General features: G+C 44.2%; 1 protein-coding gene across 8 annotated transcripts in view; it reads left to right on the forward strand.

The window, feature by feature from the left end:
- The window catches only part of SCUBE1 (signal peptide, CUB domain and EGF like domain containing 1), a 340412-nt gene that overhangs the window by 306948 nt on the left and 14252 nt on the right, over nucleotides 1–19212 (forward strand). For all 8 annotated transcript variants that reach the window (XM_019544341.1, XM_019544347.1, XM_019544342.1 and 5 more), the window contains 4 exons: nucleotides 8246–8413; nucleotides 11320–11481; nucleotides 15354–15551; nucleotides 18171–18323. In XM_019544341.1, the coding sequence (XP_019399886.1) occupies nucleotides 8246–8413; nucleotides 11320–11481; nucleotides 15354–15551; nucleotides 18171–18323 (681 nt within the window). The remainder of the gene's footprint in view (nucleotides 1–8245; nucleotides 8414–11319; nucleotides 11482–15353; nucleotides 15552–18170; nucleotides 18324–19212) is intronic.

Raw genomic sequence — 19212 nt, forward strand, 5'->3', positions numbered from 1 at the left:
AGGGGACTTATTTCAGCCCCATTTTAAAAGCACTGTCTGTTGCCTAACTAGGACAGTAATTTCATTTGATTTGAAAGTGTGCTGGTGGCCATTTATTGTGATAGATTTCATTAAATGGCTGTTTGTTGGCAAATTTCAGCAGAGAAGCTGATGGCATGGAAACAGAATAACTCTTTCACTCTTCTTTCAGTTCTCAGCAAAACTAATCAGTGAACTAATTGGGGTACTGCTTCCAGTTCTCAGGCTGATGTATCCAGAGCTAGCTTGGGTATCTTTATGGCTGCAAACAGACATTGCCTGTGTGCTGCCTTAAAATAAAGCAAAAGCAAACAGACATCCATACCCCTTTGTTACATCACAAATGCCCAGATTTGTGGCCATGGCGAAAGGTAGTATAACTTTGTGCCACTGTTTTTCAGTGGACATCTGTTTGTTTTAAGGAGGGAGATCATGGGACGACTGGAGCTGCCCATGCTTTCCAGCCACCCCAGGTAGGTGCTCCCAAGGCATACAGAATTGGGCCCCTGAAGTCCTAGGAACAGTTGCCCACATTTCCCCATTTGCAGAGGCAGAGCCTGAGTCATAATGCCTGGGTGTGCACAGCTGCTCCCTGTTTGCAGAGGAGCCCCCAGGGAACCCAACTCAGGACACATCTCTGCAAGCGAGGAAACCTGGGGTTCCCCCACTTGCAGAAATATGCCCTGAGAATTGTCCTGCATGCTTGGGCCCCTGCCGCTCCTGAGAGTGGCAGGGACCTGACTCTTTGGAACAACGGGCATTGTCTGCTTTGCCCAATGAAGCAAATCAACTGAGCTGGTACATGTCCTAACATAACTGATCCATTTCATTTGGCAACATCCATTTCTAGCATAGGCAAATCTTCCATTGTAATGAGAAGATATGTACCCTAGACCCAGATCCTTTGCTCATTAATTGCAGTGGACCTATACCAATTAGTACCAGCACCCAAAAATCATAAAGCAAAGGCTAGCAGTATCACAGAATTTCTCAGAAATCAGTGGGATACAAATCATTTTGTGCTTCTTGTGCAGTAAGTCTCTTGCATTTCAGTCAAGGAAGGAAACCAAGATTAAAATCCTGAAGCTAATGGGAGTTTTGCCATTGACTTCAGTGGAGCTGGGATTTCACCCAGAGATTTTTAATTCTTTAATTGAGTTAGCAGGATGGAAAGAAAAAAAAAATAGGGACCACTTCAGCTGCAATTTTTAATTGATTCTTTCTTGAAAAATCTGTGTCCCGGGGCAGGGTCCCAGGAGCGGCCGTGATCTCTCTTGGCACTCCCTACCATGCCAAGTTAGTGTCCATGCACCCTCATTCTCGCCCGCCACGTCTTTGATGATAGAAGTATTAAGGGAGGCTGCCTTTTATCCTCCTTGGTACGGTACCCCTGACATACTTGGCCAATGTTGTGTCTAATTGCTCTGGTGCACTCTAGCCTTAGGGGCTGCGCGTGGCTCCTACCACCCCTAATACCGCCCCCCACCAAACTCTCAGATGTCCCGGACATTGTCTAGTCAATTACTGTTGTCCACCCTCGCGGACGCTCTCTGTCCTCTCTTCCCTTACAGTCAACCATGCTGCCCGCGGACACTCCCAGGCCTCTCTAGGCGGAGGCCACACCAGGCCCTCCTCGCTCACACGCCCTCCCTGGCTTCCCCGCGGCTGCTGCCCTCTCTGGGGCCTTTTCCCTGCGCTTGCCCTCCCTGGGGCTTAATACAAGCCCCCTCTGGGGTTTCTCGTCCGTACCCACTCTGGGATTTCTCACCCTTGGGACTCAGGTGGCCGTAGCCGTGCCTGGCCCCCTAAATTCCCTCCTCAGGTCTTAAAGCATTTACAGCTCAGGTGGTCTCAGCTCTGCCTGGCCCTCAATCCCCTGTGCCCCTTTCACAGGGCTAGGGTCAATGCCCCCCCTCAATGCTGTGCCCTCTCTGACACCAGAGTCCCCACACTGCCGTGGAGCCCCTCTGAGGCCTCCTCCAACCCCTACAGCCTCACCCGGTCCTCCGGTGTAACACCCAAAAGCAATAACATAAGCCAATTGGCTGCAACTCAAAGATAAGTCTCCTGGCTAATGCAAACTCTAAACCATCAGGCTATTTATCCTCCCCAAATCCCTACCAGGGCCTCCTCCACCCTGTCTCCTTGCATAGAAGCTGTTCCAGCCATCAGGCTTCTCTACTCTGCCTGCCTCCATAGAGCTCTGACTTCCTCAGCTGCCAGAGGAGAACTGACTCTGGCCTCAGCCTGGCTTGTTTATATAGGCCAAGCCCTGCCCCCTTCTGGTCAGCTGACCAAACTGTGGTTGCCCCGGCAACCAACACCTGTAACTCTTTCTAGGAGCAGGGCACTTCAATGCCCTGCGACAATCTGCTTAATCAGAATAAGGCCTTCAAGGAGACATTTTTCATCATAAACACCGGTGCTTCCTTGAAAGCTTATTCTGATTAAGCAGATTTCAACAGATATAGAGAGATAGAGATAAGCAATATTTTTGACCTAAATATGTTGTACTAAGTTCTTTGAAAATAAACAAACACTTTAATTACAAAAATAATGACTGGGTGAGGAACGGGTTCTTCTGCTAGTGTGTGTGCGTGCATGTGTGTACATACGTACTACATAATTTTTAAAGAGCATAGTACAACATAATTACATTTCATATTTAACATGGAGCGACATTTCAAATGACATCCAAGTGAATTATCTTTATTGTAGAACATTTTTGTAAACAATGTTTGTGGTTGTCACAGGGTCACGTAGGTGCCCCGTGACTGGGATTGAAATTGACAAAGCTGCCAATCACCAGGGGCAGCTCAGGTGCCGGCTGCCAGGGCAACCAGGTGGGTCAGGTGGCCAGAAGGGGGCAAGGCCGGGCCTTTATAAACAGCCCAGGCCGGAGCCTGACCAGCAGTTCCCTTCTGGTAGCTGTATGAGTGGGAGCTCTGTGGCAGAGCTGAGCAGCTGGAGTTGGGGGCCGCAGCCTTACCTTGCTGACTGGCTGTGATGGTGCTAGGGATGAGAACACCCTGAAGAGAGGCAGGGTTGGGAGCCCTAGAGGGGCTTGGAGTTTGCATTATGAGCGGGGAAGCTCTGTGTTGTTTATGTTGTAGCCAGGTGGCTCAGGTTTTGGTTATAGTTACACTGGAGGACTGGGTGAGGCTGTAGGGGCATGAGGAGGCCTCACAGGAGCGCCCCAGTGGCTTGGAGGGGGGGGAGTTCCTGGCGCCCAGCAGGGGCACAGAGTGGTGCCACAGTGGGCAGAGCGGACACATGCTGGGGAAGTGCTCGGGGTGCAGGGGTTGTAACCCCAGGCGTGGCAAAAGGCCCCAGAGAGGGGTGCGAGGGCGTGGCAAAAGGCCCCAGAGAGGGGCAGCACTGGCCCAGAGGCGCCGGTAACAGGGCACTGGGGTTTAACCCGCCCGGAGGTGCGGGTAAAAAGGTGACAGGCGACAGACCAACTCAGGGATGCTGGTAAAGGGGTGCCAGTGCCACGGTAGGCCCAGGTAGGATTGGAGAAGGGCGCCGGGGCGTGACAATCCCCAAGGGCGCCAGATCAGTGACAAGCCCGGGGGTGTCAGAGAGGGGCACCAGGGCAGGATGAGCCCAAGGGGTGCTGGAGAGGGTGCCGGAGGGCAAGGGCAGAACAATGTCCAGAGAACAGCTGCGAGGCTTGGGGCATGCTGTAGGGGCAGTAGGAGGCACACTTAGCCCTTAAGGCAGGGGTGCACAGAGGTACCCCATATGGAGTAGGGGTAGGAACACACGTACCGTTCACCCGGGGATAAAGGCAGCCTTCCATATAAACTTAATAGTCATCAAAGTCGTGGCGGGCGAGAATCCGAGGGTGCTGAGTCCACCTTGAGTGACGGTAGGGGGCGCTAGAGAGTTCACGGCCGCTCCTAGGCCCCACTCCCTCACAGTGGTGTTTCCTGTTGGCACCAGTATATACAACCAACCCTCTTTGACTACTAACTTTGGAGCAAGCCACATATAACTGTCCATGTGAAAAGCATGGTCCCCTTAAATAGTCAGTGGAAGACCCAAAAATGGTCAAATGAAAAATACCCCATGTATAACTTTCTTCTGGTGTTATTCAGTGATCTTGGAAGGTGTAGATAGGACCAGCCATTCTTGAGTTTTAAGTGAATATGCATGCATACATACAGATATATACTTCATTTTTTATATATATATAGAGAGAGAGAGAGAGAGAGAGATTGCTTTCAACATGAAATAAGCAAGTATTGTCTTTTCACTAATTTAGTGTGTACCTAGTGTCAGATGAAGAGGGTTTGGAACAAAGTCATAATATAATCAAAAGTCACCACAGCCAGATTGTATGTATTCAAAAGTTGTAAGGAATAAGCATCAAGCAACTGAGCTGCTAAATGGGCAGTTTCCCATTTAGGTTGGCCATGGATCCCAGAGGACTGGAAAACAACAAATACCATACATCCATTTTAAAAAATGCTTTAGGGGTGTCTCAAGTAATTCTACCCCAGATAGACTTATACCTGTACCTAGCAAATTCATTGAAATGATCATTACAAGTGACTGTTACAGGAAGACGTTCTGAGTCTAACCAGTATGAGTTTTGCAAGAGAAAATAATAATCTTAGAATTTTTTGAATGTTTCAGTAAAAAAGCGACTAAAGGAGAAGCAGATGTAATTTATTTAAACTTCTCAAAAGCCTTCAACAAGACTTCCCATAAGACTACTAAAACAACTCAGGTTTCATGAGGTTAGAGACAAAGTGTTGCCATGATCAAAAACTGGATGGGAGGCAGAAAAGACAGAGCAGGAGTATATGGACATTTTTCATCATGGAAGTAACCCTGGGATGCCTCAAGCTTCCACTCTAGGTCCCATGCTATATAATATATCAATGATCTAGGAAAGGGGTGATTTAGTAAAGTGGAAATGCCTGTGGGTGAAACAGCATATTTAGAAGAATAAGAATCAGAAAGGACTGTAAGGAACTACTACCTTGAACTGGTCTCTTCTGGTTAATGGACAATATGATGGCAAATGAAACTCAGTATAGACAAATGCCAAGTAGTGTACATCAGATAGAAAATGTAAATTAGTCATGAATGTTTCAGGTTTTTAATTAACCATATTAACTCAAGAAAGGGAATTGGTCACTCTAGAAGGCAGCTTGCTGAAGACCGTCTGTTTCACCATAGTCAAAAAAGCAAGCAGGAGGTTAAACTGTGTAAGGAATGGGTTGGTGAATAATGCTGAGAATATTATAGGGCCTTGTACATAAGCGAACTGATGCACTGTCAGCCACAATGCCATGTGAAGGGTTGGTCAACCCTTTACAAAAAAAGGATACTAGTGAAGCAGATGAGGTTCAGAGAAGAGCAACTAAATTGTGGGAACATAAAATAAAAGAGTGAATGATACAGGAAGCTGGATTGGGAATTACTGTTCTCCCTGCCTTACTGCCCCCGCCCACTGATTGAAGGGCAATCTGAAAAATTCAAAGGTAAGAAAGTCAAAATCAATAGAAGCAAAGGTTTTTTTCACGTCACGATTAAACTGAACATGTATATGGATATCACAAATATCCAGAATTCTCATAATCAATTATGACAAACTTTATGGCAGAGATACACTTTCTCCTTCTGGGCTTAAGATTGACCTTTACTCTTAGACATTAGGATGACATGTAATGCAGGGGGGAAAATATTCCACATCTGCCTTTTGTCCAGTTAAGAAACAGCATTTCCCATTTTTAATATTTTCTGAATTGGAAATCTTTTTCTCCTGAATTGGGTTAGAAAGCTCAAACCTCAAGTGATCAGTTTAATTGCTTGCAATTCAGTGATGAGCAATAGTGTAACTGTGGAAAAAAAAAATTTCAATCTTAGCTACTGACAGATATTCCTTGATTCTATGGCTGATTGTCTTGAGGTGAGAAGCCTCAGGGCTTCCAGGGTTTAGAGCTCTATTATCTGAATGGTCCAAAAGTCAGGAACCTATATGTTTCCAGGTTCCTAGGACAGCGCTCTCCCCAAGCTGTCAAAATCTCTTGGAAGCTGTCTCCCCAGGTTGCAGGAGTCACGTAGTACAAGGAGACAATTGGATCAAAAAGTGGAACTCATGAAGTCCTCAGTTCTGAAGCAGCCTCTATGGTGGGGCAGATTTGGGAGCCACAGGACACTGGAATAACTGAGTGTTTTAACTCTGAAGTAGATTGCATAGTAGGCCTGTGCAAAGCAGCTAGTATTCACTTCGGATTTAGATTCGGCCAATTCGGGGGGCAGTGATTTAATTTGGAGAGTGGGCGGAGGTTGAGGGGCGCTCAGGTGGGACTAAGGGAGCAGGCAGGGGATGAGGCATGGTGGGGATCCCCCCTATGAATCCCTCCCTCCTCCTCCAGCCCCTGCTTCTCCACCCCCCTACTTACCAGCATGGAGTACAGTTCCCTGCTGCAGCAAGCGGGGACTGCCCAAATCACCAAAGCTCTCTGAATCTCTTCCAAATCAGTTCAGAGAGCTTCAAATCAATTCAGACCTTTTTATTGGTCTCCTGATTCAGACTCAGAGATTTGGCTGTTGAATTGGGCTGAATCTCCTCTGAATTGAATCAGCATCCAAAGCTTCACACAGCCCTATTGCATAGCATTGTTGCTTCAGCACTGAAGACCTTTGGGCCCAGGTTTCCAGCTCCACAGCAAGCCTTAAGAGCTCTGGGATGAGTCAGAACTTTCAGAGTCCCAGCTTCCCAATAAATAGCCTGGAAGCTGTGAAAATCCAGAGCACCTGGTGCCATGGGAGGAAGCTTAGGAGCCCTGATCCCATAACTGATCATGGGAGCTGGAAATCCCAGGCCATACAAACTCCTAAGATTTCCTGGCATGTGGCAAGAAGCCTAAGAGCTCTGGTTCAATCCAGGGTCTATCAGGGCTACCAGGCTTTCATGGATGCTGTCTTTCCAGGTTGTAGGAATTGGGTAGCCCAAGGAAACAAATGGCCCAGGCATCTGGAAAAGGTACAGTAGTGCAGAGGCTCCAGCCTCAGAGTTGTCCATATGTTAGGACCATGGAGCCATGGCCTCTGGATGTCTGGAAGGGACATGACCCTTGGGCAGACCTACAGGTATGCTGGCAAGTAGCCAGGTGCTTGAGTTGGCAGAAAACCAAATAGGTTTCTATTAGAAACATGCCCAGTGTTCTGTCAGAAAAAATTGGCTGAATTCAGTGTATTACCAAAAAACACTTTGGGTTTTGCCAAATAGATATTTTCTGTTAGAAGATTTCTAACCAGATACAGCTCTAACATCTGCCGCTGAAGCATCTAGTGTTGGCCTGCAAAGCGGCTAGTATTTACTTTGGATTCTGATTCGGCTGATTCAGGAGACAGTGATTCGATTCGGTGATTCAAATCACTGTCACAAATTCATTCAACTGAAAAGAAAAAAGCCTCAAATTCACCAGCTCCTGCCAGGCAGGGGGGAGGGGGAAATCCCTGCTGCCCCCCACTGCCCTGTGCTATGAAGGGGGGGAGGGGAGGGGCTCTGCCACAAGCCCCCAGAAGTCCCAGGGCTGTGACAGCAGCTGGTGAGTGGGGGCTTCTTTTATTTTTAGAGCCAGGAGCTGTAGCCAGGTGGGGCAGCCATGGGAGGGACTAGGGGAGCAGGCAGGGGATGGGGCCTGGCAGGGCTCCCCCCATGGTCCCCTCCCCCCTCCTCCAGCCCCACTTCCCCAGCCCCCTACTTACCAGCATGGAATCCAGATCCAGCTCCCTGCAGCAGCAAGTGGGGACTGCCCAAATCTCTGAAGCTCTCCAAATCTTTTCCAAATGTGATGTAATCTGTCAGTTCCTATGTTCCTCTATTTTCCATATATGTAACATGGAAATAAAGACATTGCTCAATCTCATGCAGGTACTGTGAGAATTAATGAAGGTTTACAAAGCACTTTAATGTTCTCATATGAAAGGTGCATAAAAGTACAGACTGCTCTTATTTAATGAGACCTTAATGGAGTCAGAGATTAAACGGACAAACAAACAGGCGTAAGAAAGCGTCCATGTAGAAAATATTTCTGTTCAGCAATTATTTACATGAATTATAATACAGTTAGCTAAGATTTGTCCTATAACTGACATAGGTGTTTAGGGCTGTGATGTTTAAAGTTTTAGGAAGCATGGCTATCAAAGTGTGTTTTATATTTTGTTTGGAAAGCTAGGCTTAATAATTATTTTCAATTTCTAGGACAGTGTTCTCCTGGATACTACTCTTCAGATGGCTTTAAGCCGTGCAGAGTATGCCCTCTTGGTACATATCAGCCTGAATCAGGAAGGACCCTCTGTTTTCCCTGTGGTGGTGGGCTAGTGACAAAGTACGAAGGTGGTGTTTCATTTCAGGACTGTGAAACAAAAGGTAAATTTAAAAAAATGTTTGCACTTTGTAAAATATGTTGCATAGGAATTTATCCACAATTAGCCCTTTCACTGAGAAGCTGTAATTGCAAAAAGATTTAAAGATCTTCAGAAAAACACAGCTCTGTAAATAGTCAGGAAATCTGTAAACTAGAAATGATCTGCTGAGATTGTAGAGTCTTCTTTAGGGGACATGCTGCATGCAGTGCACAGGACCAATCCAAGACCCACAGGCAGCACTACAGGCTTGATGATAGGGCTCCATTGGCCAGATCTAGTCCACAGATCTGCATCTTTGACACTCTGAACTAAGGAATTACAAGAATAGCATTATACAATTGAAATGAAATTGCACTTCAATCATAAAAGGGTTCATGGGTAAAAGCAGATGTGCAACATGTTATACTCTGTGGGTGCGTCCAGACGAGTACACACATGCCTCTTGTAGCATCTCAAACCCCTTTGAGACACTGCAAGAGGCATATGCAGGAACAAAAAAAATGTTCTCCGCACTGCAAATTTGAAGCACAGGGGCAAAATTAGACCCTCCAGGGGTCAAAAAATACCCCGGGGGAAAAAAGCGGGCATGGTCCAGGACTGTGCCCTGAGGCAACCAGAGACTCAGTCCTCCACAGAGATGCTCTGGTAGCCAGTCAGAGTGTCCCTATAGCTGGACCTAGACCCAGTGCTGAAGCATGCTGCCTGCCTATGCAAGCTGCAGGGACCTGGAACTGGCTTGCCAGGTAAGTAGGGGGTTGGGAGCCTGGAGGAGGGGGGAGGGGACTATGGTGGAGGCCCTGCCCAGCCCTGCCCCCGCCCCCATTCATTCTCCTCACTCCCCGTTCATTCCTCCAGCTCTCCCAGCCCCACCCCGCCCCCTCACTGGCAGTAGCAGCAGTGGTTGGGGCTGCTCAGGGCTTCATGGCACAGCCCCCTGCTGCCATATCACATGGGTGCAGCCTGGCTCAACAGGGCACTTTGTGCTAACTCAGAGCTCCAGCCAGTTGGGCTGAGCAGCGCTGAGCCCCAGGTGACAGCTGCTGCACCCCTGAGCCTCCAGACAGCACGCAGTACACTGCCAAGCTGGGCCACACCCTCACAATGCAGCAGTGGCAGTCTGGGTGCCAGGCAACCAAGGCTGAGCCCTGCTGCCCCACATCACATGAGGGGGCTGTGCCATGAGGCCCCGAGTGACCCCCATTGCTGCTGCTGCTGGTAAGCTGTGGGCAGTGTGGGAGGCTGGAGCCAGGCGAGGGAGCCATCAGGAGCTTGGAGTCCACCGGGAATCCCTGAATTATCTCCAGCCTCCTGCTCATTCTCCTGCTTGTCTCCAGCCTCCAGAGGACTGGAGACAGAGCAAGAGAATGAGCAAGGGGCTGGAGACAAGACCCTAGAGACAAGCTGGAGATGTTCCCCTGGAGACGAGATGAGAAAGGGAATGAGCAGGAAGCTGGGGACAACAGGGGAATGTCTCCAGCTCCTCTCCAGGGTCTCATCTCCAGCCTCCTGCTCATTTTCCTGTTCATCTTCAGCCTCCCAAGGCTGGGAACAAGCAGGGCGCTGGAAACGAGCAGGAGAACAAGCAGGAGACTGGAGACAAACCCCTGGAGATGAGCTGGAGACTTCCCTTGCTGTCTCCAGCCTCCTGCTCATTCTCCTAATCATTTCTAGCTTCCAGAGGTTGGAGATGAGTAGGGGAATGAGCAGGGGGCTGGAGACCAGCAGGGAGGCTGTGGGGAGCTGTAGTCCCTGGGGGGGGCTGGGACCCTGCAGGTAGGGTAGTCTATGTGCATGGGTCTGCTGTGTGGGGTGCAGGGGGCCCACCCCTCCTAAGCAGCCCCCACACCTACAGTCCCCCCACACCTACCCACACACTGACCTTCATCCCCCCATATCCCTCTATACCCACCCACCAGGTGATAAGGAAAACAAAAGCAAACATTGAAACATATAGATATTTAGGATGTATGTTATTATGATGCTAGAGACACTGGTCGGTTTCCAAATCGCTTTAACATTGTAAATATAGGAATAAAACTTTGCCCATCTGATCAATCCCTGTATCTTTTGTTCTAATTGTGGAAGAATGTGGGGTTTGGGGTATTTTAAAAACTGACTTTGGGATGCTGCTTCAACAGTCTAGCTAACACAAGGGGCTAGTGTCTCCAGATACTAATTGCCCAGGCCCCAGAAGCTCCTGAGGGCAAGTAGCCCTAAACTGCTGGAGGTAAGGTTTTTATACTGCTGGAGCCAGCACAGGGCAGGTTTTTTATACTGCTGGCTCTAGCTCCCCCTGGCTGCAGATCAGGGAGAAGCCAGACAGGGTTATTTTGCTCCAAGTGGCACAATTTGCTCCACAACAAAGTACATGTCCAGGCACGTGTATTGAGGCAAAAAATCCCAGCTCAAATTTGCACCACTTCTATTTAAGCTGCTGCAAGCACATGTGCTTGCATGTGTGGATGCAAGCGCATGTGCTTGCATGTGTGGATTTATGCTGCCTGTTTTCACACTGCAGCATAAATGGTTAGGAAAGAACTTATTTGAACATATACCTATGTGCTTGCTTGAATGGGTACAAATTGCATTGTCAAGTGCCTGGTAATTAAACTTCTCTTCTGCCATTTCAGAAGGCATTTGTATCATTGCAAAGAATCATCTGTTCCTATTTGCAGGAGCAAAGCATTCACCCTGTTTAAGAGTGATAAATACAACATTACTTTCCTTGATTAGTTTATTTTTTGCACTAGTCTTTAGAATGTGACCCCAGTCAAGGGTTCAATGCAAGTGAACAATGCATTAACTCATCGGAGTGGGGAAATTACTGAGAACATAAAGGGAAGGGGAAGATGCCACTGCAGCGAAGATGGTTACTTTCTACAAATAACATATCTTCATACTGTACAGTGCATTGTTCTCCTGGCCATTATTACAACTCCACGACGCACAGATGTATCAGATGTCCTGTTGGAACCTACCAACCTGACTTTGGTCAGAACTACTGCATAACCTGCCCTGGGAATACAAGTACAGATTTTGATGGCTCTACTAATGTTACACACTGTAAAAGTAAGTTACATTAAGTTAGTTATGAGACCAAACCAAAACTCTAGACCCAAAATAATCCAACCTTTGGAATATTTAGAATTTCAAGATGAGGCTAATTTTTTGCAGTTTAACAGAAACAAAGAATTCTACTCACTGCCAGAACTGTGAAAAACTATAATGTTAGAGAACAACATCAAAAGTTTGAAAACAAAACCTGGAAAAGAAGCACTGGATACATGTAAAATATTTTGGCATTAGTTTACTTTGGCATCGTGCACAAAATAATTAAATACCACAGAGCTTTTATAAATTTTCCAAACCATGCAAGTTTCATGGAGATTAATTTTGCTGTGAGTCTCAGTGGGCGCAGCGACACCAGACGCTAACTGCACAGTAGTGTGCCAGGCAAAAAAGTGCTAATACACTACTGTGTAGTAGTATTGGGCTACTGAGCAGTAAGTGTCAGTACAAACCTGTGCACTGGTGCTACTGTGCAGTAGCGCGAGTTACTATGCATTGATTTAGTCCTTTGGTTAGCCAAGTACTAAAGTTAATGTGCAGTAACTAGAGCTTATTAATGAACATGTAGATGCACCCTCTAGAACTAAAAATACTTCCAGTACAATTGGCATGAGAGCTAGTTCTAAAATATTGTGAGGATATATAGTCAAACATGATTTAAGTGCCACATAATTACAATGAAATCTGCATTAAGAGTCTCCTGTAGTAATCCTCCCCCTATCTTAAATTACCATTAAAAATATCCCCCAAGGAGTACACTGCAATTTTATTTGACCGTTAAATAGATACCAATCTTTCTCTAGGCAATGAAGTTTGGCTGGTCTCTTTCATATTCATTTAAGACAGTTTCACTATAAATATTGAATTAGATCTTCAAAACTAAAAAGATTTGTTTATACATCTATCCTAAATTTTTGATCTGATTATATGATATTTAAGCACTGAAGTCCCTGGTCACTTTCAATTGTAATGAGAATGAGATTTTTTTTAAGCTTTGGGATGCTGACACATAATATGTAGATGCTTTTAATTAGTGCAGCCCAGCGCCGCATCCAACAGCACATGTAAAAATGCCCACAGTATCCAAAGTAGGCAGATGACCACCTGTACCTAGGGTAGCCACTGTAGTAGGCACTATTATCATATGTCAGTGCTAGGTTGGAGGAGCTGATTTGCAGAGTCATAACAGGGCAGCTTGACACCCTGGGTAGCAGCAATGTATGGGGCAGCACTGGCTGCTGGAATCATGGAGTGGCCAGCTGCCAGCTGTAGCAGTTGACTATTTTTGCCCTCTTCCTCTCAAAGGCAATGTTAGGCTACTGCTGGTTTGCAGACACCAGGATAGAAGTGAACATACAACACCTACATTGGTATAACTTACCTACATAATTCTGCATTGGATTCCAGTAAGTTTCACTAATTCAGGCCTAGATGCTATGTTTCCTTCTTTCTTTCATTTTTTCATGTGCATAAGGGTAAGTTACACCAGTGTGAATGTGATGTGTGTCCAGTAACTCTCTGAACCAGAGCTGGATGGCATGACTTTCAGGATCAAGCTGTTACAGCATCTGCTAGGCAGATCACTTTTGATTCTAATAACCAACAATTTTAATAAGCAGCAACCAAGTGAAGGAAACAAAGTAAAAAGCTTTCATGATATCCCATTCAGGAACACTTGTGGTACTTCATTGTGTTTTACTCAGTTATTACAGTAGCTTTTACAATAAGCTTACAATCTACCTGTGTGGTGGACAAAGACACAGAGCGATAGTGTGAACAGAAGTGGACTATATTCTAATAGCCAGCTGAAAAGGATCATATTCATAAAGATTTGGATGTTAATACGTGGCTGATTTTATGAAGTGAACAGAAAAATCAGGTAGTACAGTGCTTTTGATGTTTAGTTTTGGTGTTTTGACTAATATGCAGGAGATTGATTCTGTTATTTTGAATACGTTTTTTTTCTTTTCTTTTTTTTTTCCCTCCCTTTCCTGCAAAGGGGCAAGTGTGGGTAGCTAAACCCTGAGTGTGTGTCTCAATATAACTTTGATAGTCACCATTTTTCAGACCATGTCATTGATACTGTCCCATTTTTTTTCATCACTTGGGTTTTTTAAATAAATATAGAACAGAAGACAGTAAACTTTTAACAACAACAGACCACCACTTGCAACCCAGCTACAGACAAAATGACCATTATTGATAGAACATTTATGGCTGCTTACAATACAACCCTATACATATAGCTAAGGGTACAGGTGGCCCTCACATTAATAGTACACACATAGCCCTTTCCATGTGGAAAATAGTTTAAGAACTTCCAGACATTTTAGCCAGGCACAGAAAGCAAGCATATTACTCCAAGCTTTACAAATAAGGGTAAACAAAGAGATTATGGATTTGATCAACCCCATAGAGAGAAGTCATTGGCAGGCCTGGGATGAGCAATTGGGGTTCCTGCTGCTGAGTCTGAAATGTCCATAAAACTGTTTTAGGGACTGAGAGAAGTATCCTGGGTGAGTGGCAGAACAGAGCAGAGATATATTAACATGTTAAATCTCCTGACACAAGAGGCAGCTGTGCAGAGCAGTTGTATGCAGATTTCCAGCCAATTTTACATATCCACAAGTGTTCTATCAGTTTCCATTAAATATTTACATTTTTTGATGAGTGAGTGAAACGTTTATATCTTGAGGTTCCCCAAGCCCTGAATGTGCTATGTCAAGTAGATGCTACAGGATGATTAAAAGCCTTCAGCTACTGTAAAAAGCTGTTAAGTACAAGAGAGAGAGTCAGGCAGTCTTAAGTCTAACCCCAGCTGGCTACTTAACAGAACTGTGATTTTGAGAGAATCACTTCACTTCTCTTTATCAGCTTCACCAAGCATTCCCCTGTTTTCCAGGAGTTGTGTGAGGCTTAGACAATGTCTGCATTGTACTTTGAAGAGGTAAAATGTTGCTATGTATACTGAGTAACTACAACCATGCCATGTGAATAACCCTAATTTAACTGAGAGTTTCAGTTACAGGATTTAACTTACTCAGGGCTGCACCAAAATATTATCAACGCACTTCTGAATAAATGGCATTCCTCTTACTGTCATGATTACAGAGTAGCCAGATTAATAAAAGCCTAAGAATTTGCACTAACAACTTTTGCCTATGATAGGATGCTCACTGGAAATCTAAATGTATTGGACAGTGTTTTGTTCAGTGAGTAGGGCAAGCTGGCTTATCGTTAATAAAGTGTTCTCATAAGGAGCTGGGCCAAATCAACACACAGATTTGGAAAATGATGTAGCCGAATTGGTGTAGCCCCCCCTTCTCTCCCTATCCCCTCTTTGCTTCAAACTTGTACCTTTTTAACTAAAGAATGATGTGAAAAAATTCATGGTCAAGAGGCTGTATGCACCCTCGTAAAACAAAAATGTGGTCTATCACTTTACATTGATTGGCAACAAGTTTAAGCTAAGTGTGCCTACATACCTTGTACTAGTTCATTTAAGTTAGATTAACATTTCAGTTTAGTTCAATTAATCCAGTTTCAATTCAACCAGAACAATTTCTGAATGCAAACATTCTCTGTTGATACCAGGTGCAGTTAAACCATTCTGAGTACATGTTAACAAGGAGATTGCATCTACATGAGGCTACATCAAAAAAGTTAGTTTCACATTGGTAAACCTGAGTTTTAGGTTTGCAAATCAGTTAGCAGCTGGCTCTCAAGATTAAGTACTTTTTTAAAACCCTTCCATGTAAGGAAAGGGACAGCTACAGACTGTACACAGATCTAAAGCTACGGAGAAGGGTTGACAAGTCCTAAAGAACTGGAGGTACTTCAAAGCAGAAAAGCTAATTTATGTTTCTTCACAGACCAGCACTGTGGAGGGGAACTTGGAGATTATACAGGCTATATTGAATCTCCAAACTACCCTGGAGATTACCCAGCTAACATTGAATGCACTTGGAATATAAACCCACCTCCCAAAAGGCGAATACTCGTTGTAGTTCCAGAGATATTCCTTCCGATAGAAGATGAGTGTGGTGATGTTTTAGTAATGAGAAAAAGTGGTAAGTTGCCTGTCTTGAGTGATTCAAATGTTTATATCAAAGGTTCTGAGCAGAATATCCATATAGAATGGACAGGGTCCATCAGTTTAATCAAATTGGACAAGTGCTTGGGAATGAATTAATGGAGAAAGTTGTAACTAGTGTTAAAAAGTTATGTCAGTGTCGTAATTATCATATGTAAAATGTCCTGGAGGAACTCACAGGGCCAGATCCTATTCCACCTTTTAGGTACCTAAGTGGATTTTGTTGCCTTACTCCACTCTGTTCTATTTCTGTAATGCACCCTCATCTTAGCCTCAAGACTGAGCTACAAAAAGCAACACCCAGGAATAGGAAGTCTCACAACCTTCTACATAAATAATTTTCCAGGAACTCAAACCAGGTGGAATAGGATCTGGTCCCTAACATATTCTTGTCTGACCACATCTTGCAGGATGCAAACAAGCCTATCTTCATGGAAGTCCATGGAGCTATGCCGCTTTCTACCAACTGAGAATATGACCAGTCACCTAAGTTTATCTTAGCTCATGTAACTTCAGTTTCTGTTCTTATTACAGAGGCCCCGACTGTGGTTCCACATTTAAGGTTAAATACAAGTTTGCATGGCAAGCAGAGATGCAGCCATTTTATTACATATGAAGAATAGAGGCCCACAGCATTCCTTACAACACTTAGGGTGCTGACAGATGTGGGAAAAAAAAAGACAGAACAAAACAGTGCTTTACCAAAAGAGGTATTGTGTTAGTCTGACGTGGCTCTCCAGCATCTGTATAGGCTGGGCACTTCAGCAGTGCTTTTTGGCATTTTTATCTAATGGCTGGTTCAATCATCTATTAGATAAAAGTGCCAAAAAGCACTGCTGAAGCTCCTGATCTATACAGACAACGGGCAAGCCAGGTCCAACTAACATGATACCTCTTCTGGGCATGCACTGTGCTCAGTGTAGGGGCAGGCTAAGCTGAAAGTAAAGGGCTGTTTTGGTGTGGGGGGGGGTTTCACATCTGTAAGCTGTCTTTGTCTCTGAATGCAGCCCTGACTGTGCCCAGTAATGACTCCATTAGGAAAGGAAAATAAGCAAACTTAATATATTTAAAAATAAAATTTAACCCAAGCTGAGGCCACAGACATATTAAGCACTAATTATAATCATGTGTGGTTACACAGTGGCAGCATTGCAGGACAGAGTTAAAATCTGTTTGGGAGTTTTAACTATGTATATCTATACCTGTAATGTGTGTTTGATTTTTCTAATACATTTCAGTTTCATTTTGAGTCTTTTAACTTTGTAATGGAACTGGTCAGAATAACTTTTATAGAACAGTATTCCATCAGATTATACAGCTCTGTTTCAGTTTAAAATGCTTAGGCTGCTTCCAGATGTTAAAAAAAAAAAAACACACACACCCAAAAAACTACATTTATTTTAAACTCTGCACATTCCCACACTGAGTCCAGTGCATTCCCAGAAGAGGCAGTGTGTTAGTTGGACCCAGCCCACCCAACATCTCCATAGATCAGGCACTTTACTGGAACATTTTTGGCATTTTATCTAATAGCTGATTGAATCAGCTTTAGCTAAAAGCACCAAAAAACCCAACTGAAACACCCCATATATTCAGACACTGTGAAGCCAGGTCAAAATAACATGCTGCTGCTCCTGGTAAAGGGCAGGTGGGTTTTTTTGGGTTTGGTTTGTTTTGGATTTTTTGGGGGGGGGGAGACAGGTGGAGAGAGTTGTCTGCAAGGAGCCTTAGTGAGATGAGGTTTGTTTGGGGTTTTTTTCTGCAAATTTTGTTTCAAAAGAAAACCAGGGGAGAAAAATTGGGCAATTCTGAAATGTTGCCCAAAGGTCATATAGGATCTGATCCAAAATGTATTCATGTCACCAAGGTGCTTTCCATAAACTTCACTGAAAATTGGATCAGCTCCATAATATCTAACATTTGTTTAATTCAGCACAGAAAGATGTTAACCTAAATTATCAAAAGGAAGCCTTTGAATTAAATTTAAAAAAAAAAAAAAGCATTTAAATCTTTTTAAACCTGGCTCCACTTTAAGGTTGCCATCTTGTCACATTATTCCTGGATTGAAGGTTATTCTTCATCATCTCACTGTTAGTGCTTCTGGGGTGTCTGTGGGATCCTTCTAGGGCTCCCAGACTGTCAACTGTATTTTGATCTTGCAGCATGAGAGTGTCTGCCTTTCAAGTCCTAGTACATTGCAATCTGATGGTCAATCTTGTGCTATTGAACTAATTCATCCATTTGGAATTTTTACAAGTGCTCATACAGCACAAGCTTTCTGGGGCAGACTGTCCCATTCTAATATGTGAAAACAGTGCCTCAGGGAGCTACAATAATACAAGTACTATTAATAATAATTTGATGCTACATTCCCACACTACTTTGGGGAAGAGAGAAATGACCATAGTCTTCTGGGGAGAAATGTCTCCTGTATCTGTAGAAAATCCTAGCCTCTATTTTGAGAATATATAGTTCTTTAAGGGAAAAAATATAAATGAATGAATGTACTATAAGCTTGACATCTCTGTTCTTCCAGAGCAAAGAAAGAACAAAATTATACTCTAAATATTTCTCCTGTCAATATTTAATTTTGTAGCCTCTCCTTCTTCAATTACCACATATGAAACCTGTCAGACGTATGAGAGACCTATAGCATTTACCTCCAGATCACGAAAACTCTGGATTCAGTTCAAATCTAATGAAGGAAACAGTGGCAAGGGATTTCAAGTCCCCTATGTGACTTATGATGGTAAGGCTGGAACCATTTTGTACCTATGTACCTCATTTGAATCTGGAAGGTCGTGATTCACTGTCTGTCATGTTCTGACTAGAGAGAAAAGAAGTGTGAAATCAACAACTTGATGTGACTTATTTTTGGTTTTTCAGTTACTTATTCTATTATTCCCATGATTTTCCTGATAATTTATTAACTCTTTATTTCTTATTCCCATGGGTTATACAAAGACCTTTGCGCCTGATACAGCTACCGAAAGGTAGTGAGATCTTTGAGGTTGAGCACAATGATAGGCTATTGCAAGACAAAGGCAGGTTTTACCATGCAAATGATGCTCTGTCATAATTGCCCATTTACATGGTCTTTATACCATGGTAAATACAAATTAGACCATGATAGCTTATCCCTTAGTAAGAAGCAACTAAGTTACCACAGGTAAGAATCCATTCCTTTTGTTGCCCATAATAACATACCCACGTGCCTCTATCCTTTAATTGTTCCTAATCCTAAACACAATAAGAATGCTCCTATTAATAGTAGATCTATATTTATAGGAAGCCCACTGTGACAGGTCTGGACTTCAGTCCCCACCTCTTCCTATTCCCCAGCCTGCTCTGCCTCCTGCTTCTCATATGCCACAGCTTGATGGTAACCAGTATATATTCAGAAGGAAGCTGTCTCTGAGGGAGAGGGCAAAAGGGAAAGCATTCTCATTCTTCCTGAGAAAGTAGGGCAACCAACTAGTTACCTCAGGTATCTGTACATGGCATACATGGAGCCTGGGAAACAGGCAGAAAGAACTGGAAGTCCTTGCACAGTCATGATACTATGACATGATTAGAATAAGAAACTTGGTGGGATAGCTTGCATGACTGGAATATTGTCATGGAAGGGAATAAATTGT

Source organism: Crocodylus porosus, unplaced genomic scaffold (assembly GCF_001723895.1).
Source record: "Crocodylus porosus isolate Cpor-Errol unplaced genomic scaffold, CroPor_comp1, whole genome shotgun sequence".
NCBI classification, from domain to species: Eukaryota; Metazoa; Chordata; order Crocodylia; family Crocodylidae; genus Crocodylus; species Crocodylus porosus.